General features: G+C 33.5%; 3 protein-coding genes across 3 annotated transcripts; 2 read left to right on the top strand and 1 right to left on the bottom strand.

Annotated features, from left to right (window-relative positions):
- LOC123670638 (trypsin-like) lies at window positions 1–981 on the top strand. The gene has a single exon (XM_045604152.1). It carries the CDS (start codon window positions 32–34, stop codon window positions 953–955), a length of 924 nt encoding a protein of 307 aa, XP_045460108.1. The 5' UTR covers window positions 1–31; the 3' UTR covers window positions 956–981.
- Window positions 982–2,844: 1,863 nt separating this feature from the next.
- LOC123681608 (trypsin-like) lies at window positions 2,845–3,985 on the bottom strand. The gene has a single exon (XM_045619804.1). The coding sequence runs from the start codon at window positions 3,895–3,897 to the stop codon at window positions 2,878–2,880; it is 1,020 nt and encodes a 339-aa protein (XP_045475760.1). The 5' UTR covers window positions 3,898–3,985; the 3' UTR covers window positions 2,845–2,877.
- A 1,465-nt stretch (window positions 3,986–5,450) lies between these two features.
- Window positions 5,451–6,402, top strand: LOC123684345 (chymotrypsin-2-like). Its single transcript, XM_045623577.1, has one exon. It carries the CDS (start codon window positions 5,527–5,529, stop codon window positions 6,394–6,396), a length of 870 nt encoding a protein of 289 aa, XP_045479533.1. The 5' UTR covers window positions 5,451–5,526; the 3' UTR covers window positions 6,397–6,402.
- Window positions 6,403–25,211: the final 18,809 nt, after the last annotated feature.

Genomic DNA, 25,211 nt, shown 5'->3' on the forward strand with positions numbered 1-25,211 from the left:
GATTTAACTCAAATGTCATGAATATCTAAAAATGTCATATTTTGAATCAATTTTCAATCTCATCATTTTCTCATTATCACTCCATGAAACAGAAGGCGTTCTACATAACTTGACCAGAAAAATTGTTGGTGGTTATGATTGTTCGATAGAAAAATACCCTTTCATTTTATCCATAAGGGAAACTAAGACAATGCAACATTTTTGCGGTGGAACTTTGATAAATCCTTCTTTCGTTCTAACCGCTGGCCACTGTATGGAGCTTCACGAAACCAATCCCCATTTGATAACAGTTCTATCGGGTGCCTCAGAATTCAACAATGGGGGACTTCAAAGGCAACCAGCGAAGTCCATTTACATTCACAGCAACTTCAATCCCAAAGATTTTTCCAATGACATAGCTCTGATTCATTTAGAGGGTGCATTCGATATTAATGATTTGACCAATGTGATCAAACTCCCTGATGTTTCGATTGAAAGTGATTTAACTGAAGTTTGTGAATTGGGTAAAGTGATGGGATGGGGACATAGAGAAAAATGGGTGCCAGAGGAGACTAACTTTAAGTTATCATTCACGTTTGATCCGGTTCTTCAATGTGTGGAGATTCCTCTGTTAACTAGAAGAGTTTGTGCTGCAATAGACCAGGGTTTCTTGGATCAGTCTTTTGCTTGTGCTATGGGATCTGGTAAAGATGCTTGCCAGGGTGACTCAGGTGGGCCACTGCTCTGTGGAGATGTTCAGTACGGAATTGTGTCAAACGGATATGGCTGCGCTGTTAAGGATCAACCAGGATACTATACTAGAGTAGATAGGTTCCTGGTATTTATAGATCATATAACCACGAATATCCCGAAAGTTGTTCCGAGGAAGTATTCTCGTAATCTCAATAGGGGAGAAAATCTATCTTGTTCAATCAATATTATCGTTATATACTTTCTATTCGTTAGATTTTTATAAGTATAAAATTAAATTTTTCATTTATCGATTTTAAAATTACTTGTGTGGAATCACAAACATAATTTGAATTTTTTCCTACTAAACAACTGATCTATACGATAACGTCTAGGATTATATTTCATTGAAAATTTTGACAAATTTATGACTCCAAATATAATCGAAGGGGGGCCTCTATTCAAAAATATTGTATGTAGGGCAATATACTTTTTGAGTGCTTATTCACCAGACAGATCGCTCTATCATTTCGTTTAAGTGTATTTTTTTAATTTTAAGCCAGAAATGTACTCAAACGTTAAGTTCGAGTCACTGATTACGAATCCGTGTTTTATTTGGATTATGTTCGTCCGTCCGGCCGTATATACACGTTAACTATTGAATGGAAGGAACTAGAACGTTGATCGAGTAACAAGATCCAAAAATAATAATAATAATAATAAATCGTCTTTATTTTAATTCGAAAAAGTGTGTATAAACAAATAAACAAAATGATTTATTAGACAAACAAAGCCGAGGCGGAGTTCAGTCTTAGACTACTCTTACACTCAACCCAATCGGTTGTCTTTCCTTAAGAATTCACACAAAAAATATAGCGAATAAGAGAAACATGAAAAAAATATAAACAAGAAATTCAATACAAAAAAAATAACTTATATACTCTAAGAGAGAGATTTTCATATGTCGCTTGAAGTGCTGGTAGGTAAGACTGAAATCATTATGGTCCACATTGTTCAAGAACTTTACCGCATTGTATGAGAAACATCGCCTAATATTTACCGCACTAGTGACAAGCCATCCATATAGAGCAGCACAATAATGAGTCACAAGGAGTCTAAAGATAAACGAATCCTCAACTAACCTCAAATTATGGGAAACTGCAATATTACAAACACTCTCAAAAAATTGACAAAATTATATGCTGGAAAGCCACACCCAGATCAACCATATCAAACGAATAACAATATTATAACAAAGAACTTTTGCTATAACATAAACAGTACAAAACTTTAGAACATCCAGCAAATTAGCGGTGTAAATCAAAAAACGAAGTGGCCCAAAATTGACCCCTGTTGAACTCCTGACCAAATAAGCACCAACCCAGACACATAACCATCAACTTCAACCACCTGACTCCTCAAAGACAAACAAGATTCAATTTGCACAACAGCATTTGGAGTAAAACCGTAAAATTTAACCTTTGCACACAACAAACTAATTCTGTCAAAAGACTTTCGAAAATTTAATGAAATTAAAACTGAGACGAGTTTTTATCCAAATTATGAAAGATTACAGTTAAAGTAGCCAGAGCAGTTGAAGTACCGCAGGTCTGCCTGGTAGTCAGGTGATAGATAGTTAACAGAAAAATATGAATACATCTGGTCCGAAAGCACCCTCTCAAAAACTTTAGAAAGAGCCAGCAAGATGCTTAATATTCGCAGATTAGAGAAATTGTTAACATTCTTCGTCTAGGTAAAGGCCGAACAACTGCACACTTCCAAGCTGCAGGAAAAGAACCCGACAGAATACAGCTATTGAACAATGTATGGAACAGTAACCGGTGCAGAGCATCTGAGCATCTTTACAGAAATACCATCAGAGCCAACAGCATCTGAGCTGATATTCCATCTATAATGAGTGATAGATGCATGTTATTTGGTATTCATACAAAAATATTGAGATCAGTTGGAGGTAAATAGTAGTAATCTACTATTGTATTTTCTACGCAGAATAAGTTCAGTTTTCCTTTATATTTTGACCACTCTTTTATCTGTATATTCGATCCATTCCACTTGTTAGATTTATCCATTCATTGATGGGATCCTACTAATTTGTTATCGAATGATACGTTGAAAAACAAATTCTAGCATTTTTAAGTGAAATTGCAATAGATATACTTTTCAATACCAATTATTGTTTTCAAATTATTAATACAAGAATATCGATAAGATTAATAACAGAGAATTGAGCTTAAAACCTAAAGAACCATCTTCCATGTCGTCAACTTCATGTCTAATATTTCTATAGTAACTCACTTGTCCACTTAAACATTCTTTGATGAAATTCAACACTCTGTCTATTCTTGTATAATAACCAGGTGTATCATGAAGGAAATGACAAGTATATCCCTTGGAAACAACGCCGTACTGCACGTTATTACAGAACAATGGTCCACCACTGTCACCTTGGCACAGGTTTTCCCACGTCGGCACCATGGTACAAAACGTATTGGGGCGCAAATGTAGTCCTGCCCTCGCGTTTTGACATTGCTGATCCGATAAAACCGGAAGATTGATCACGCATTGCATTACGGGTATGTGGGAGATGGAACCGTTTTCAAAATGTTCAACTTTGGTTTTGTTATGCCATCCCCAACCAATTATGATTCCCTCAGGACATACTGTGGATAAATCTTCGTGTATAACATGATTTGGGATGGTGATCGGCTTCACTAATTCGGTAATGACAAAATTATGTTCCAGACAAATCATGGCTATGTCATTATCGTGGTTATTCTCGTCGAATTCTGGATGAATGATAATTTTATTGACTCTTATTCTCTGTATGCCAAGTTCATTGAATTGGGATATTCCAGCAATGACAGTGAAGAGTCTTGGTTCATCAGCATGCGGTGCCACGCAATGACCTGCAGTCATGACCCAATTTGGTCTGATTAATGTCCCAGCACAAAAATGAGATAAAGTTTTGAGTCTTCTCAGTGACACCATAAATGGGTATTTTTCGGCATCGCAGTTGTGACCACCTACTATTTTTCCTGGTGCTCCTGGAATGGTCCAAGGAGATGTCACTGGGCTTGTAGATTTCACTGTTGTTTTGATGAAACTATGAACTGTCGAAACACGTTTATTTATATTTGAAACTTCCGAAATATTTTTCAATTCAAATGTGGACAGATATAAAAGGATGATGAAAAATTCAAGAAACATTCTGAACACATATCAATGATTTAGTCACTATCGTTTGAACCATGACAATTATATTACTATCATATTGACATCTGTTATATCAGTTGCAGTCATAGAGTAATAGACATGTTTATTACTATGAGGTAGAAGTAACATCAAATCCCAGCAAGCACACCATGTGTATCTTGACTTGAACCAATTAAATGCCTTTTCATCAATTTAAATCTCTTTATATGGTGACTATCAGAAACAAAAATCTATGGAAAACCATTTAAAATAGAAGTCACTTCCAAGTCAAAATCATCTCTGAATTATGTAAAACCTGAAATATAGTAGGTAATGTAATAAACTGGACAGGCGCGGATCCACGGGGGGGGAACTGGGGGAACGTTCCCCCCCCAAATGGCCCGGGCACCTCTTAAATTTTGCCGGCCCTCTTAGAATTTGACATACTAAGGCTCGAATAATTACAAGATCAGCAAAAATTTGACTTTCAATACATTTTGTGGAAAACCATATTATTGAACGGCAAAAAATGGCGTCCCAAAATGGCGGAGGTGTCTGGGGTCCACATTTTCAGTATTTTTAGTATCTAAAAGTTCCCCCCCCAAAAGTGGGGCCTGGATCCGCGCCTGAAACTGGAGGTAATCGATGTGACCAAGTTTTCTAATCTCCGGTTGAGATGTCTCTTCAATCCCTGGAAGAGCAGCTTCCAGAGGTCTCGAATAATGAATAATTATATCGATTCACAAAGGTCTTATTGATAGTTCGGCCCGTCGCTTTAACGAACGGGTCTTTCTAGTTGATTTCTTTCTCGGGAACAGGATTAGATTTCCAGGTTAATTGAAGTCAATAAATTTTTAAAAATCAGATATAATGAAACAAAAACCAAAATTATGATATTCACAAAATTTGTGTCATTTGACTCAACGGCCAAAAACTTTATGATACAGAAAAATATCTCATTGAGTAGTAACTCAAACGAAAGGAAACAAAATTATTTATTAAATTTTGAATTTGGTAGAATCGGGACTACTCACCAATACTATCTGCAGTGAATAATATATTGGTTCCTCAACAAAACACAAATAAAAAAAAAATCCAAAAGATCGTTAAACCGTTACTTTCCCTTATCCCGCGGTGTTAAGTTAGAATATAGCCGTGGCCTATACCTAGTTTTGATAAACTCCTTTTTAACTTTACACACGAGACGTGTATTTCATTTTTATTCACTCCACACCCAAACCGCGAACTCCGAGCTCACTTTTTTCTATAATAACCAAAAACTGAATCTTTATTGAAAACCCCTTTTCACCTACTTCTAACCTAACTTGACTTCTCTTAGAGTCTAATCAATTCCTTGTTTTTTATTTTTGAATAAGTGCAGTTAACTGCTCTTATCTACTAAGTTTCTTCACAGCGGAATTTTCATATTCATTCAGAAATTTGTTGAAATCTTCTGTCCGATTCCATCATCGTTCACTTCGTCAGATTTGGAAAAATCGATTTTAGTAACCCCACTGTTTCCAGAGAGAAATAATCAGCAGTTCTACTATTAGAGAAGAAGTATCGACACTAAATATTCTATGCATCTTGCTTTGTCATTTTCAACTGACAATAAATGCGTTGAAAGTATAATAAGGCATTTGTATGAAAATGCAATCTTCGCTTTTAAGTGTATTATTAGTTATTTTCAGAGTGACGTTGGCTCTCCAAGATCCCACATGCACCTTTGCCAACTATCCGTTCGTGATAGGCATAAAGGAAACTTTTTCATTTAGACACGTATGTGGAGGAAGTTTAGTTAAACCAAATACTGTGCTTACACTAGCCAGTTGTATAATCGAAAGAAAGGATATTCCAGGTTTTTTCACAGCAGTAGCTGGTCCATCTTCAATAGGCCGTGTTGGTTCCCAAAGGGTCATCGCTCAGCGTGTAGTTGTACACAAGAGATTCGATAGGAGTCGAAACATGAACGATGTTGGATTGCTTATTCTTAGCGGTGAATTTGAACTATCGCAATTAGTAGCTGTGGTAAGGATACCTGAACAATTCATCCTAGAAGATATAGGAAAACTCCACAGAAAAGCTGTAGCAATTGGTTGGGGACCGTACCATCCAGGAAAACGATTGACTGATGATAATAGGTACCTCTTCAATCCGAAGTTGAATTGTATCAAATTGAATATTCTTAGTGAAAGTAACTGTAAAATAGCTAGGAAAGGATTCGGATTTGAGCCTAATAAGATTTGTGCGTGGGTACCTCTTGGTAATGAAGATATGTGCCAGGGTGATGCTGGAGGACCACTTGTCAGTAATGGTACGCAGTATGGAATAGTTTCTGTAGGATTTGGTTGTGATTCGAGTAAAAGCCCAGCGTTTTATGAAAGAATCGATCGAGTTCTTGATATTTTTAAGCAGCCATATCAGGTAGAGATAGAATATAGATCAAGATCTATCAACAATCTTCCGGTATTTTATGTAATCCCATTTTTCATTGTGTTTGAAATAAAATTATGAAAGTAACATTATCATAATTGCATGTGAAAATCATCATCACCAATTGATTCTCGAAAGGTGAGTAACATTGATTATCAATTTAATTTTAAAGAAACGCAATGAATTCAGAAACGACCCTCGCCCTTTGTCTGCTTGAGTCAGACAAATTAAATGTATTATGGAATTTCAGAAAATTGATGTTCAAGACGTTTTACCTTTGAATTATAATAATCAACTACTGAAAAAGAAAAATAATAATAAAATAATTAACTCGATACAAATCTTGTAGAAGAATGAATAATCACCCCATCTCTGGACCTCATTGGACCAGAACTTTCCTTTTCATCATTATCCGCAATAATCAGGAAGGTAGTTCATGAATACAAAAAAGATTTGCACTGGATGAACATTATAAGGCAACTAACACATGTACTTTTACAAGATCTTGAAGGAAAGGCTCAACTAACTCCATGCTTATATCGGAACATGTTAAATCTGCCCATGTCGATTGTTACTATTTTCTGTGGCGTGATATAATATCCACATAATATACAAAAACAAGAAAAAACCGTGGATTAGATGAATCAGCATCAAAGCATATTCAGTCAATAAAAATTGTTGGCAAAAATAGTTATTTATTGTACAAGACTACAAATTTGTACTTTATCTTTGAGAGTGTCTAATAACGCTTGAGAAGATAATGCGATTTTATCGTCGTGCGCAATACAACATTTTTTTCTATAGCAAGATTTCAAATTTTTTTTGGCACAAAAATCGGAACTTGCTCCATTAATAGGCATATGAATTACTCTGTCAACAAATGTAAAACAAATTTAACATTCAGTTTTTTGGGGAGTGTTCAGTATCTTTGCGGTTAAAGTGATACTTTATCTACTCGAAAGAGTTGCTACAACAACATTTCAATATTAGCTATAGGAAAAATAGATTAACTGCATGTTTCATGGAAATTGGATTGACAAAATTGAACAATCAATCTAAATTGATCATGACAATCACCATCATAATAAAAGTTTTGTGGAACCCGACATTATTCTGCTGCATAATATAAACTTCACTTTCACAGATCTAAAAGTGCTTTAAGAGTTTGATAAAATTCGTTTGCTAAAATTCAGCTCCATAGCTACTTAAAACAAAGAGATTTTTTCGCAAAAATCAGTTAGAATTATTCTCGGCTCGTGAGATCTCAACTCAATCGGATCCATAATAACGAAAATATTTAGTATTTCCGCTCCTTCATTCTTCTTGGATTTTCTTTGGTTCTAATGAATAGCTTGAAATATATGAAATTTGCAATTGTTATTTCATATCTATCCCGGAAGCTGACACCACAGCTCTACAGATTGTAAAAACTATTCCCTATAATGAATTCCAATGAATTGTGGTTATTTTAAGAAATATCAATAAGGAGCCTTTGCCTGAGGTTCCTCAAGGCGTGTCTGAAGTCGTCGGCGCTGGAAATGACAGGAGATGAAGGACTTCGGCCTGCTGAACAAAATATTAGGACTCCACAAAATTGAAATGCAACAGAAGAATAACACGAATTTATCCGACATCTGAAGATGCTGTGCAAGAGCCTCCATCAGCACTCACCCAAGAAGGTCATAAAAAGAAGACATAAGGAATAGACGAACCATATAAACAAAACAATATATTGTGGAAGCGAGAATTTATTTTTCTCATCATTTTTGAACTGTGAAAATTCTACTCATTTATTTATGTGAGTTTTAAATATCAACTCTACTATATATTGAATAGAGATGTTATTCTACGTGGTAAGTTAATGGAATTTTACTGCTTCCATTCAAAGCTAGTTCAATAGTGGAAGCCACATGGGAATTTCAAAAATGATTAGCCAGATAGTTGCGTTATTTCTGAGGTGACGATATTTCATCCCCCTACTTGTGAATTCTCTTTCATGGTAGGAACGTTTCTGGAATTTCCTTGGTTGTATTTAATCAACGAATGGTATTGTTTATTCAATAACTATAGGTTAAGCTCTATGGCTTACCATATTTTTCCAAAAGTAATCGTGTTAAACGCATCTACTTTTTATTGGTGAAACCATGGTATTTTTGAATGCGGATATGCTTGCCATCTGATATGTTTTTCCACTTTTCTATATTTGTTATGTTTATTTACGTTCCTTTACTTTATTCCATAAGACTTTTGTTGTTTCTCCTATGATGAGTACAAATGGTGATGTAAATATAAAAATAAACCAAACATAATTAGGTAGTTTCTTTGGTAGTATCACTTATAGTTCTACTGTTTATAGCAGTGACAAGGAAAAATGGAAACATATTCGAAACGGATTTGTGTGAAATCATCTCTGTCTAGACTCTAGATCTTCCTGAAAAACAGAGAGACTTTCCTGGTGTTATCCAGTAAGATCAGTACACCATCTCAGAAAACACGGGTAACACTGTTCTAAGGGAAATTAATAGGGAGCGAAAAATATTGTCCGATATAGATTACAGTGAGCCCAAAGCCAAAATTATACAATTCATTCTATTTCTGCAACTTTTTGCTTCAGTACATCACAAGATTCCCAATATCGTCTGCAATATGTAACCTCATCCGTATTTTTGGGTTAAGTTGATCTGATTATTTCGTTTTATCAATTTCAGAAATCAATGCAATTTTATTTGCTTGGTACGATGGCTTTCAATTCAATTAGTGCAAATTGCTACTGGTGCAAATATGGAATACCCTCTAAACCTAAGAAATAATCGATTAATTATTGGTTACCAACAATTAAAACTAACTATAAGATCATGATTGACATATATTATTACTTACACAAGTCGCAAATATACTAGCTTTTTCGGCGAATGCGCACTCAATGATCCCATATTAACCATAATTCCCCCCTGTTATCAGAATAAAACTCATTCCCTCAAAAAATGCATTGAGCATGGGTCTCATTAGGCTTCAACTGTCTTGATATATTCTCCAAACCGTCATCAGAATTATCAAACTCCACATATTCACTTATATTAAGTGTTGGAATTTTTGTAAGTGCTAATTTGCATAAATACATATGGTGGTATGAAATCATAGACAAAGTGAGCGTGTCATGTCCCACCTATACATATCCCAAACGTTTGCAAGTCCAGCTATATTTTGACAGAGAACAACACTTGGTTAAGCCAAAACCAAGGTATACCATATAACAAGCATGTAAAGCAATGTAAAGTTTACAATTTGGTAATAATACATTGTAATGATATATTGCAGAGAAAAACAAAGTAGGTAGGTTATATTTCAATCAGTGAGTCCCTTCTTTTTTATATCGTCGTATCCTTCGAACAAAATTTTGGATATGAAATTTCAAATTGAACCAAGAAACGCTCCATTTTAATATACGCCATTACAGTTCCAATTTCCATTTATATTTTCAACACTTTTCCCATTCTCTAGGATATGTGGCGATTATTAAGTATATGTACCTACATTGGAGATGAACTGGACTCCCACAAATATTTTATGCATAAACTCAAGGTTTCATTTTATTATTTTGGTCTAGAACAAAATCCAAGTTTATCGTTTGACTCATTGACTTTTTTTCGGAAAAATCGTTAATGCAAATTCGCTGACTAAGGGGTGCGGCAACGACCTATTGCTGTTCAACACGCGAAGTTATAAATGGAAAGGGCAGAAAATATCGAATCAGTTTCAAATAATCACCTGATGTTCCATTCTATGGAATTTTAGGAAAATGATTAAAAGCTATTCTATACAGGGTGAGTCTTTGACTTGTATTGTCTATTTTTAGTTGTACCTCGCAAATGAAATGGAATCAATGATATGATTCTCGGAATATAGTTTTTTATTGAAGTGATGAATCTTTTCCGAACAAAAAACTCCATCGAAGTCCGGTCAACTCCGGATGTCTGCTATACCAAGTTAGAAAAAAAAGCGAATCGGAAAAAATAGTAAAGAAAAAAATTGTTTTTTTACCTCAGGAATCTTCGGTTGAGATATATGTACAAGTCAATGACTCACCCTGTATATTTTTACGAGCTTTGAAGCTTAGGTTCTAATACATGTTGATCTCGGATAAACATTTATATTTTATGGTGGGAGAATAATAATTAATAACTATTCATTATCAGTCATCCTATTGCTTGATTTTTTGAAATAATACCCCTGTAGATTAATATGATGAAGTTTTTCTTATTCCTAACCTAAAGATTCAAACGGTACTTCGAAAACAATACACCATTCCAATCTCTTTTTAATTACCGATAAAATTTTCCAATTCTTCAATGTCACATCAAATGCATAATTATTTTATATTATTGTATATATATATTATATAACTATTATATTATATAAATATAGCTCTCTACATTCAAAGCGAATTTAGTTTTTGATAGAGAGTGTAAACATTTTCCACTATATTTTTGTAGAAACTCAAACACATAGATAAGAATTATCTCAACAAACAAAGAGTGAAAAATATAGTGAGGTTAATCAGTTTCCTCAGAAAAAACAATCCAAAGGGAAGAAGATATACGAAGAAATTCAAACAGCATGGTCTTTCACTATATTATTATGGCCAAACATGTATATAAAAATGGTTACAATATAGAAGAAGAACAACAAAAACCCTTCAGAAAGGTTCAAATAGTTTTGTTTTCAGTGTCTCAAGTCTCAAATGGCGATTACAAGAAAAAACATAAAAAAAGGACGTGTTTATTATAAATGCACGAAGGTAGCAGTCAATAAAAAATTGCAGCATGATGCAAAAAATGGGGGCGCAATTGAGTTACCAATATTTTTTGATGAAAATGCAATACCATTGTGGAAAAATGCTGACAAATGAATCGTTCAAAGTATTGACCATCTTTCTGGTAGAGCTCGTTACGATAAAAGTATTTCTGTGCCAATTGCACCTTTCTGTTCTCCAAAGGCGAAATTGTTGCATAAGTGACGAGCGTTTAGAATAAGCTACTGACTTCACGTCCGTGCTTTCCTCATATTTACAAATGTAAAATTGAATTTTCTATGTTTTTTTCAGCCGGTATTAACACGAAAGTTCACCCAAAGCTTTGAAATGTTATTCCATATTCCACCAGAATTATAACACCCGCTAGATGAATACATTTGCAAATCCTCCACTGACCACTGCACATAAGAAAACAGTAACACTGTCCAAAATTCAACGGTATCCATTCGGGCATCGCTCGAAAATGTGCTGAACGTGTGGAAGTTGTGAAAACTTACCTACTCCAAAAATAATGATAATGAAGTTTGTACGTTTCCTGCATTACGGGCAGATTATCGTCCATCTCAGGGTACAATTGGTAAGACAGTGAAAAAATGCGAAGACTGAATCTGTTATTGATGTCCCATACATCATCGAAACGCATTCTCGATCGAAAATATTATTGCAGTAACAGAAAGTGTTGAAGAAGATCCAAATTTATCCATTCCTCGGCGAGCACAATTTTTGAGCCTTTCTTACGGCAGGCTATGTCGTATTTTGCATTTGGTTCTGCATCTCCATCCCTGAACCTTTTGTTCAGTTGTCACAAAAACGAAAGTCAGCTTACAAAGAATATATAAAAACGTAAATACGTAAAATATATGCGAATTGGCTACTTCAACAACAACGTTTAGTTGACGATTGTTCGTATCGAATTTTCTTCAGAGCCAAAGCACATTTTCCCTTGGTGACAGTAGCAACGCCAGGTTTCAAAAACGGATGTGGCCAAGGGGAGCCGAATTTTTTTTTTTTGGGGGGGGGGGGCAAGTAATTGAAATTATAGTTCTGCTAATCTTGTAATTATTTTAGCCTTAATATGTATGTCAAATTTTTGGGGCCAGCAGAATTTTAAGGGGAGCTTCCCTTTTAAATTAATATCTCATGGCTGGTTTCGCGATTGTGGAGTTTCCTTCTAGTATGTGTTCAATGTTTTCATACAATTTATTGAGCTATACAAATCTTCCATCACATTCCTACCGCTTTTGTATGCACTGTTTATTCACTCTCCAGTTTTGTAATGTTTTTTTTAATTGAATACAATCAGTATAAATCTATGGGAGATGCTTTCCCTTTATTAGGGGCCTGTAGCAGTGGCGACGCCAGATTTCAAAAACAGGGGTGGCTAAGAGGGAGCCGGATTTTTTTTTGGAGGGGCTAAAGTACAGTAAAATTATAGTTCTGCTAATCTTTTAGGCTTAGTATGTAAAATTTTAGGGGGGGGGCGGTCTCCCCCCTAGCGTCGCCACTGGCCTGTAGAGTCCTGGTACACCTGAGGATTCGAAAAATCATAGCTTGGAGGTGGTTGAAGAAACCCTTCTGATTTCGAAGCAGAGCTACTTAAATATTGGAAGGATTTCTTAGGACTGGAGAGATTTTTTGTCGACATTGGCCATAGATAGTCACGCGATGATGCTCCTTGTTTGAGAAACCCGCGTGGCCACTGAAGAACAACCCCGTGAAAGAGGTTATAAATTGCTCAGCGAGTTCTGTTTATGACGGTCTAGCTTGTTATTTTGAAAAATCATTAGTTACTGGTGTTAAATTGGTTCGGAAAGATGAAGTTGAGGTAGTATTTTTTATCAGATTTTGTAATATTTTCTTCATTAATGTGTACACACCCCTAATACTCTTTGTCCTATAAATTTCGATATGATTCTTTCTTATCCTTGAATTTATTGTGGTGATTTCAATTGTCATCAATCAATGTGGTACATAATGTAAACTATAACATTTATTATAGGTAGGTATTCCTTTCTGGTTCTTTTCTCGTTTTTTTCAGATTTAATTATAATATATGCGTCGTTAACTTCTGGTGAAAAGGAAGGATGAAAGGATTTTGTTTGAAGGAAGAGGAGACCTTCAATAATAATATGTCAGCTTTTTTTAACTTAAGGTTGGTGACAATTTCAGCAAACTCCTCCCTATTCAAAGCTTTTATCTATAGGGTGTGAGTATCTAACATTCTAACGCCACGAACGTTTTCGTAATCCGGTACCTCTTCGGATGAAACATTTAAATTTCCATTTATTCGAAAGACTAATAGGACTAATAAATTAGTGATTGCAGAACTCCTTTTCAAATTTGAAAAACAACGCAAACATTATTGATAAATATAGTGAGGTGTGAAGTTGGATATCGCCGAAACAATAATAAGCTGATTTTATTGAACTGATAACTGATCTCGATGATCTCTGAATAGCAGCCATAACAGTGTGTCAATGTATTATATGTATAAGGTAGATTATTATATTTCTAATAAAAATATACCGACAGCTTATAACGAATACTATTTCCAGACTAAAAAAATACTAATAATTATCTATTAATTTTAGAATGATAATTTTTATGTTTGTAATTTCCTAAGAGGAAACTCATTTCTCTTACTTTGGTATTAGTTTTCAATAAAATTGAATATTTAAATTTTGTTCCATTTTCATTGATTTGTTAGCGATTGAAAGAAGTCCACCAATATCAAGGCCGCCAAAATGAACCTGTCGATCTTCTGCGCCCAAGGCCCAAAAAGGTCTTAAACTGATGTTCACTGCTACGGCGCTCATTCATAACACAAGATTTGAGACGTTTTTGTTCGATATTTCTATTCATCGTAAAAATCGTATGGGACAAACTAGCAAAATGTAAACAAACTGAATTTGGTTCCAATTCATTTAATTCGTAGATGTTAAAAAGGAAGTCGAATGAACTACGATTATTGCAATATGAAATTTTTTTTCTCATAATTATCAATTTGAGATGATTAAGTGTGGTCTTTTATATATTTCGCCAATTTCAGGAAATATCCCAACTAGACATCAATCTTATTGGGAAAATTACGTGTCAAACAATCGTTTTATTCATTTTATTTCACAAAATAAAATATTCCCCTTCGTTTCTATACCTGAACTGAAAGTGATATTATCTTCCTATTTGTAATTCGGAATGATTCCTAAATATGTTCATGTCTTCGAAATAAGTGTTACATGTGAGCAAAACTACGCCCAAGCAGCTTAAATCTTCTGCCTCGCCTCCACCGGTTCAATTTCCCAATTTGAACATACATCGACCGTCCTAAGAGACCAATTGCCAAAATCCGATCCCGTTCGAAGTGTACCATCGATCAGAGCAATACCATATACAGTCCTTGTCCCAGCCATATGCTATTCAACCCACATTCAAGAGACTGATCGAAAACACTTTCAGTTGCCATATAAGGCATCTTCGGCGGTCTGGCTGACGCCCATCATCCTTACTAAGGTCACTAGCTTCATTCGCTAACAGTTCAGTTCTACTCGCAATCGTAATATTGTAGGAGCGATCTTTATTCAATATTTATTAATTGCAGTAGTTTATTCATTTTATTGGTCTACCCAGCTCGTGTAGGCTGTGTAGAGGTGAAAACCTTGAATAGAATAACGACAAATCTTGACGTCACGGGGTGGGTTATCATTATCTATAAGTAATATTGTTTTTATACCATTTTGAGCCCGCGACTTCGTCCGCGTAGATGAGAAGCATTAACATGAAACAAAACTTAGATATAACTCCAAGCTGATCACAATCCAACTGTGAAACCGCAATAATATCCGTATGAGCCCACAAACGTTTTGCTTTCTAGATACAGGGTGTTTCTTGTAGTCTTACTCTTTTGTGATGATTATACGAGATTATCAAATCATTATGAATCATTGCTACTTATCGGGAAAATTACCACCAAAATCACGGGGAATTTTTTAATTTTTCATCTAAATCGGTAGAAAGTAACAGATACAAAAAAACTACAATAAACCAAAAAGTTTCTTTTCAAATTTTTCAAACTACCACGGGTCCATCAAAAAAGTTCTGGCGGGAGAAGCTTGCACTGTTCCAGAAAAAATACCATCCCGTAGATATGACGTGCTGTAAAGTCCGAATGGCAATATTTAGGTCAAATTTCAGTTGAATATATCCTTTACTGAAACAGAACAGAGCGTTTGAGGGCCAATGTTTATAGGACCTTTTTTCCTTGAAATAATCCGAGAAATCTCTAATTTTCATTAGTACCTTCAATTTAGGAACATCCTGTATGATGAAATTTCGATGTAGGTAATCATAAATGGTGTATCATTTTTATTTATTCAAATTTTGTATACTCTCTCTTTCTCAACGAGTGATAGGCAAATTAAAAATATTTTGAAGGCCACTACGATGATACAGATCCCCTATGTAGGTACATATATATCACTGGCCAAAAGTTGAAGTAATATATCTATAAAATATTAAATATGTAAAATTCATAGTAATTTATAATATTGCCTTCAAATTAGGCCCCAACATATAATAACATAGTTATGGTTGGTTTCACAAAACTTCTATTGTTCCGTGATATAAAATAATTTCAGGATCCACTATTATTTCGTCACATATTGTGTGGTGACGATTCGGCCAGCTCTCGAATAGAACAACATAGAAACTTTAAATTTTCCAGGATCCTGAATGTCTCAGTTGAGTTCGTTAATGGGCAAAATATGACCACGCAAATATGGCATATGAAATAACAATTTCAAACTTCATGCAAAATCTCGAATTGGTGGCAAAATCAAAACAAAGAAAATTCAGACAGATTATTGAAAAAAAGGGAAAATTCTAGTGATAACAAATCCTATTGAGTTGAGATTTTGCGTATATAAAAATAATAACAAATTCCATACGCATGCAAAATTTCTTGTTGATAGCGTCGTTAGGGCCGTTAAAAAGATTTGTATTTCAGTGACAACAAATCCCACCGAGGAAAGCTTTTGTGTTTATATATAGGTATAATACGAGTAGCAACTTCAAATTCTATGCAAAATTTCATGTTCAAACCACCAAAACCATTGAAAATTCAAATGGAATATCCAAAGAAGTTACCCCATATTTTCGAAACAACAGATCTGTATGAGTTTAGATTCAGTTTTCATGTAAAATAATCATTCAAATGTTCATCCCGAATTGCAGGAGGAAAATATCAACAAAACCTTCATCTAACTGACCTATTTAATATATTATAACCATTCAGTGGTCTTAGTGAGCGTATGAATGATTTTATTTCCTAATTTGCATTGTGAATTTCTAGATAATTGTCCAAAGTTTATAGGAAAATGATTATGATAAGTTGATTCTACTTGAACAATATATTCTTAATAACAAACAGATCTTTCAAATGAAATTCTCAGAATTTACAAATAGAAATTCATTTAAATTGTTATAACCATTCATATATTTATGTTAATATTGTTCATATTTCTTCTTCATCATATGAAAACTGAAGAAGATACGCATCTTGTTATCTGCTCGATTTCTTACTTGTGTTTGACATATGATATGTACATTGTCTCTATTGGTGATTTTATTTCGAGGGTTGTACCTAAATTAAATAAAACTACCCCTTTGTCTATAACTATTTTTACAAATATATTTTTTAGAATATTGACTAATTTCAGTAACTGTATATTGAACTGAGTGTGAGCTCAGATTTTTCTGTCTATAAAAATTTGAATGAATGTTTTCATTATGGTATTGTTTTCAGCTGACCTGATAATGGATTACTGCCAAAATTGATAACCAATAGATTCATTTTGTAAAAATTGAGTTTATTCATTGATCCTAATATTTTTTAATGTTATCAAAAGATTTTTGCACTAAGAAGGTATCCAGTCAACTATCTAATAGAGGAAACTTTGAAACAATAACAAGATATTGGTTCAACATGTAGATAATCTCATGGTCAAATAATTTTCTCAGTGAATATACATATGGCAATATATACCATTCATTACGTTCCTATTTCCTGAAATTTTAATTCATCTAAAGCCCAAAATAGCTAAATGAATATTCATAGGTTTACGCAGCTCAAAAATAAAACAATAGAATTTAATCGGACACTAAAAATATTAATTTTTTTTCCTATATACCGATTTCTCTTGGTTATATTTTGTCATTGAGAGGGGAATACAGATCTTGCAGGAATTTAATCAGATGACTCAATTGTCTCATATTGAATATCACTCTGTCGTGAAAACATTAATAAAAATTTGAATTTGAAAAAAAAGAAGTTCGTTCATTCCACTTATATAGAAATTTTCTAAAAAACTGACTTGAAATGATATTGATTTAAGTGCTATCATCCTTATTTATGATAATTAAATTATTGGACAAGATCAGATTTCTTGACCAAACAAGATTCATACAACCTACTTATTCAACCTGGGTGAGTCATCTTCGTCTGTGACGTAATATGGGAGGGGCCCTATCCGAACGGAATTACAGGGCATTCCGTTCAATACTTCCGAATTATCTTCACCAGGTTACAGTACGCATGGCTAGGCTTGATTTTATGGCTCTGAACTGGGAGAAAATAGGGAGTACGTTGGAAATTGAGATGACTAACAGAGATAATGGGGATAGTAAATTTGAGGGAAATGAACTGTGCAAAGTGGATTAATGTTGGAATTATTTGCGAATTCGTTGCCACGTGAATTACATTCATTATAAAATTTTTCAATATTTTTTGGACATATGTATTCCGATTGTTTAGCATCACTCTATTATGAAATATATAAAAAAATAGTAGATATATATGTGATGTACTATTTTTTTGCAATGGCATCAAGTTTTTGACCTACATTGCAAAAAAAACAATAGTTTGCGATGATATTTTCAAATTAGTCGTTTTTAAAGTTTAAAAAGTTCGATATACATGGTCCTGCAACTGTGGCTTAGTGCTCAATATCTCCAATTGGGGAAGAGATAGAAATCTAACTTTTTATAGACTAACCTTTTAGCTTGAGCACTATATAATAGCATTATTTTCGGACAGGGTGTTCAGTTTTTCATCGACGGGTTGTTTTTTAAGGAGAAACCTATTTTTTCAATTTTTCGGTTTATAATTGAAAAAATTAAATATATTAACTCCATACTCACTTCGGAAATATTCACGGTTTTCGACATAATAAAAAAAACTTTATTCATTACTCTCTACAATTTTTGCTAACAAGATTTGAGGGTTCTTCCTAAACAAAGTTTGTGTGCAGGCTTTCCTTTAAAGAAATACATTCGAAAATCTAACAATGACAAAAAATAAATAGGAGAAAAATAAAATAACAAAAACTTAACCACATGGAGACGATGAGAAGGTGAGCAAAGAAACGACAATATACAATGTATATGAAAGGTAACACGCACTCTGCCAACAACATAAAAAAAAGAAACCGAAGACAGTCTCAGAAAAGTCCGTCAAATAGTTTCGGTTCCTCGAGAATGAGCTTTTTCATTTTCAATTTATAGTTCTGAATCAATTTTCTATCATAACTTGATCAGAAAAATCTTAAAATGGCAAAAAATAATTTTTGAGTAAATGTTCTTTGATTTTTTCCATCTAATTCTGCTAATTCTAGCAAAAGTAGACTGTTAAGTACCATTTTTTATTAATGATTCTAAAAGCTTACTGTTAAGCGCAGTTTTCAAGCATACTAAGAAACCATGAATTAGCCTTTTTACATTTTTAATTTTGATTCGAAAATTTAGATCATAATCCAATTCATGTAACTTTTTCACTTGAGACCAACATTTCCATAATTTTATTTTTATGAAAGTTACGAAGCTGGTTATTTTATGTATAAAAGTACAGTTCATGGAGGTGATTCGAATAGCCCATGACACGAGGGACCTGTTTTTTTCTTTTTGACGTCAATCTCTTGGCCACCCTGTATTTAGCAACTTTCACTCACTGCAAAGCATCTTGCAAGTACTGGGAAAACGGAGTGCGGATAGAAGACGCATTTCATGGTTGAAAAATCTTAGAACATGGTTTGGTATGAGTTGTTCCGGACTGCAGTGAACCTAGCATGTATGATAGCCAACATCCGAAACGGGTGGAAACTATAAGAAAAAGAATAGGTTTTTTCAATATTATAGGCACTCGGAAGATTTGAATCATGTAGTGGATATTACGAAGTTATGGCGAGTCCTTTGAAAATTTATTGTAGTTCAAATATTATAAATGAGTAACTCTCTGGAAAATTTTATCTGGAATGAACAAGTTATACAGGGTATGAAAAACAGCTCGTTAAATTTTGAAAATGCAAATTCACAGAATTCACCTTGTATATTATCGGATTCATAAGATGCACAAACAAAGGATCTACAAATTTCATTGAGTATACCATATGATGCAAAGTGAAAATCACTGGTTTCCTTAAAACTGCTTTTTTCATTTTGAAAAATGGTAAATATTCATATTTATGATTTCAATGAACCAAAACCACTTTCGAAAACGTATTCCATTTGAGACGACAGATAAAGATGAACATAAGAACATGAGGAACATTGCCGATAATGTCAGTATAAGTTATACCTATAGTTTTCCTCGAATAAGCAAATTTCGTAGAAACAGGTGTTTCAAGGAAAGCCAGTGGATTTCGCCATATGGTGATGAAATTGATAGTACTTTCGTTTGTGCACCTTATGAATTGATAATACCTATACAAGGTGTCTGATTTGAAATGAGTGAAATTCTGTAAATTTTCAATTACAAAATTTGGAAACTTGCTTTTAGTACCCTGTATATCACCTTTATATCAGATATACTGTTCCTGAGACTAACTCAACTATAAAATTTCAAAAAAAATATTTTGTCATCAAAATCTAAGCAAACCATGATGGTTTACTTTCTTTAACGCTGAAGCGGTCATATAATTATATTATATTATGTTATTATGTTAACACCTATATGGAATTTTGTTTTTCAATGATCGAAAAAATATAACAGACCGAAGTTGCAAAATAGTGAAAATAATCCGTAATTTTGTGAGGATTGTATCAATGAAAAAAATTGTTTTTGTAAAATTGTATTATCTCGCAATATTTTGTCATTTATTTATTCACAAAAAATTTATTTGAATGAATAATTTTAACCCATCAATATTTTCCATGGAGCGTCAATGCATTGGTGAATTCAATTAATTATAATTAAAATATCATCAGAATATACCTACTAATAATATCAACAATATCAGTCCAAAATTTCGAATAATTCACTTCAACATAATAAATTGATAAACAATCATAAAACTATCAAATAAATATACAAAAAGTTGTTGAAATTTCAAAAATTTATGTTCAAAATAGATTTAAAACAACATTCAATAATCAAAGGCAAACATCACACTCATATAACTCATAGATAGATTCATGTTTTATGCTACCCTGTGCTACGTCTATGCCGCTTACCTGTGGTATGGTGTTGAAAAGTTACCCACATTTCTTGAGATGTAATTGTGATATTTCATTTCGAGTCGATTTACCCTTGTTGACATGGATATTGAAAATTACAGGTAAGTGTAATACAAGTTCTCCTCTTGAAAGTGGCCCCTACGCTACGGCTTTCAGCACTCCACACAATATCCCAATCGAATTTTTTTCTTTCGTGTTTCCGGAATTTTAAATTCGGCATTAGATATATTCCCTGGAATTTCAGGGTTTCCTCTGTTTTTAGTTCAGTTTCAAATGTGAGATATTGTGTTTTTCCTGTTCAGTTTGAATTTATTGCATAGTTCAGCCTGTTCAAGGATCACCCATGAAATTTCTTGACTATTGCAAATTGAAAAATATGTATCATCAATAAAGAGAACTGTACTGTGGGACTTAACATGTGGAGGTAGGTCATTTAGGTATATTGAAAATAATAAAGGCCTCAGACGAGAACCCCGAGGAACTCCACACATTCCCAATCCGAGTATTTCTCCTGATCAAATTCAGCTCGACACCACTGATGCCATAACTCACCAACTTCTGCAACAAGATCTTATGATTAAGGGTATCAAATGCCTTGCTCAGATTGCATGGCATCACCCTGCACTTCTCCTGTGAGTCCAAAGCTTTAGCAATCAGCAACCTCAAACAGCATCGACGTTATTGACGCACTTGTGGATGTGGATCAGCTTCAACGTACTTTCTTGAGCTTCTTTGCTAAATTCAGGACATCTCTTGTGGTTATTCCCCTTGAAAAAAAAGGAATTTTCCGCGGTTTTTTCGGCTTTTTTTGTGTAGCTCTATAGAATTAATTCTGTGGGCTGAAAATTGAGAAATCTTTTCACAAAATGGATCATTTCTAGAAAATTCATCTTCATTATAATTAGCTGAAAAATTGGAGAATATATGATTAAAGTAAATTAACTCAGTAAAAAACCAAGAGGTAAAACCCATTAATAAATTATAATCATATTTTTAAGCAATTTTAATTTGATGTGTTATGTGTTTTTGAAGACAAAATTTTCGCCATATATATTACTATATGATAGTGAATTCAAATGTTATATAAGGTTTTCGATAATCTACTCTGTGTTACACTACGACCAACCGTGTATAACATTTTGGTATTTTTTGGTATATAATTCAGCTAGATATAAAGATGCTCACATTTTCTGGCAAATTTACATATCACCGACCGAAAGAGAAATTCTTCGGTACTGTCACAGTTTGCCATATAAGTTCATCTTTCTGAGGCAATACCAATTCAAGGAAAGTACCTCCTCCGTAGTATGTAAAGATTTCATAACTTGTTTTACTCATATCTACTTCCATACAGATATAAAGAAGTTATATTTTAATATTTATGGAATATAAAATATGTTTTTGCATGACCTATTTGTATACAGGGAGGCAGAGATAACTTGGGCTATCTTTGGCTAAGTTTCACAAAGTTCACATAGAGCATGGTCTAATTCGCTTTCGTGTAGAGTTATTCAAGATTCTAATATTTTGTAACGCCCAATTTTATTATTGAAAATATAGCATAATGAAATCGCAGCCTGTGATTATCATCAACCTTCACTACCTTTTGAACGCTAGATCTCTGAACAGATCGCTCTATTCTTTCTTCACGGTATCTACCTGTAATTTAAAAATTTTGAGCTGGGAATGGTCTCATCTCTCTCGAAGATACATATTTCATTCGAAATTTTGTCTTCCATATAACTTCAAAACTGAAGAATCAATCGTAATAAAATGATGCATTTCGATATTGAATAACAGTTTTAAGGGTCTTAGAGAATTTCATGTTGATTGCTTCACTAGAATCAGAGAAAATATGAAATAATATTGAAGAAAATAGGTATCCAATATTTCTGTGATTATTTTTCTTATAATTTCAAAACTATGAATTCGATGGAAATTAAATTCCGCATTCTCATATAGTATAACAGTTTAAAGCTCCTTGCAGAATTTTTAATTTTTAATTTTTCTTGTCTTCTTGTGTATACTGTAACCTTCTGGCCATTTTGGCAATGTTTTTGTGACTGGAAATTAAATATTGCTAATAACTGTCATATGAATGATCCGATTCATTCTAAACAGTCGACATTCTTGAAAAAATGGTCAATAAATCATAAAATATAGTTATAATCGAATGTCGATTGGTGTTGGGAGAAATTTCCAATATTTTTTGAACTGGATATAATAACAGAATTTATGTAACAATCAATAGTTTTCCAAAAATTGATGATTGTTTAGTCTTAGTTATCAACAATACATCATTTTGAAGGGAAAAAAATAACGAATTCAACGAAGTAATAATATACAGGGTGTTCCATTAAAAAAAATATAGGTTTGTGTTGAATCTTCGAAACCAAACCCCGAAAAAAAAATGAGTACGCCACTGGATTCTACGCAGAATTCTGATTCAGACGTAGTTTTTAACTCAGCATTATTTCTAATAACTTCGGAGATAACGGAGGGGTCCCAAAAGTATCAATTTCCAAAATCGCCCTGTATCTCTTGAACGGAAACAGTTATGCAAAATCTGATTAGGCCAACTTGAGTTTCACGAAAAAGTAGGACAGGAACGTGAAAACCGCTAGGCTCTATCTTAAATAACAAGCGAGAAACCTGGCTGTCTCACCCAAAATGGGATGCACTGTACTTGTCATAATATGGTTGCTAATTCTTGTTGAAATATCTTTCCTCATTCCTGTTACATCGTGTCTTTCTCTACGTTTGTTGCCTGCAATCATTTCAAATTGCTAAACAACTTCCAGGATAACAAATAGTCCGATAATATCATAATATCATAGTTTAAATTATACAATTAATAATTATACTGAAATATTTCTTTATGGTTCACAAAATTTTCGCTAGGGGGCGTAGTCGTATTGAAAAATATACAGTGACATATTAATAAAACACAGTGGCGACAATTCGTTCAAATTGAGCCTAAAAATGGCGAACCATAGAACTTAAGATATCAATTGACTGAACTGACACTTTGTCAAAATATTGGGCCTGATAGTATTTGATTGTATATAGAACAAATTTACTCAACTGAAGAATTCTACAGTGACTTGATAAAATGGACTTTACAATTTGAATAAATTTAAAAAATCAGGTAAATGGAGAATGTAAACAAAAAGCCGCCATATTTAGGCTAAGAAACCGGCAGCCAATCAAAAACGACACCACGCGTGTGGCCACTGTTGTTTATTAAGTCATTGTAGAAAATTATTTTACTTGGTTAATGAAAATGCATTCCTATAATTGTTTCTATGACTTACAACTCCAAATTTATGATCTATGATCTATTTCATAGACAAAGGAAGAAGTTCATTTCTCTATGATCTTTTTATTTCTATAAAATGGCTCTAGTTCTAGAAATGAATAGAAGAGAGTTATAACTCAGCGCGATTGTGGCGCCCTTATGGACAGGTTATGGAACTAGGGATACTGATTCTGCGCATTTGGTGCCTTAAATCATAATTCGAAACAATTTCCCAATTTGAATGAAAACCTACACTGAAAATTCTGAAGAAACTGTAATATCAATTACAGTTTGTTCAATACTTAAGTGAGGTTTTGCATCCAAGTTGATTTTTACCTCAGTAATAATACTCAACGAAAATTGAAATACTTTTTATTGCACATAATCATTATACAAATTGATATTTGTGAACATAAATTAATTTAATAATTGAATCAAATTAGATATATCGTATTGTTAACTCAACTATTATAATAATAATAAATATTATTATAATTGAATAATAAATATTCAACTATGTAGTGGCACGAATACCAGTGATGATTGATAATAAAATAATTTATGTGATTACTGACAAAAAACAAGAAATCGTTTGATTTAGAATATAACGAGCGTTTATTTAAATTCGTGGTCTAGTGTGCTGTGCCAATCTATTGCGCCCAACTTTTGGTTTTGTACACAAAACTTCAACTCAGTAGAATGTCACAGCACTCTTGACCTCGAATAGTATTGAACACTCGTTATTTCCAAAATTCTCATATTCGTGCATGATGGTGAGATGCAGAATGCAATGCATGTACATACCTATTTTCAAACCTTAATTTCTAATTTTTTGGTTCAAAGCTAAATACGATCTACCGGATTTCAAGAGAAATTTAATTTAATAAAAAATGCATCAATTTTAATATTTGGAATGACCACAATACAATAATGATCGAGCCAGAAATACCAATATGGAATATTGAATATTCAACTAAGAATAATGGATAGGTAATCTAATATTCATTGTATAAATACGATTATTCATCAATAATTAACTTTATCCCAGTGAACAGTGAAGATTGAGTTTCTGATCCAAAAAATTTTATTGGAATTGCACATTATTTTCAATATATAACACAGACCCTTCGATTACACTGCTTTCTACGCCAATGAACCGAAAGTATAAAAATGGCTGCCGAAATATTAGTCACTTCGTTTCACGCATCTCGCAGTTCATTCTCCCTACTCCATAGTCCATATATCTGCGAATGCAGTACTTCAACCGTGACCCAACTCATT

This window comes from Harmonia axyridis, chromosome 1, assembly GCF_914767665.1.
Source record: "Harmonia axyridis chromosome 1, icHarAxyr1.1, whole genome shotgun sequence".
Taxonomy (NCBI): Eukaryota; Metazoa; Arthropoda; class Insecta; order Coleoptera; family Coccinellidae; genus Harmonia; species Harmonia axyridis.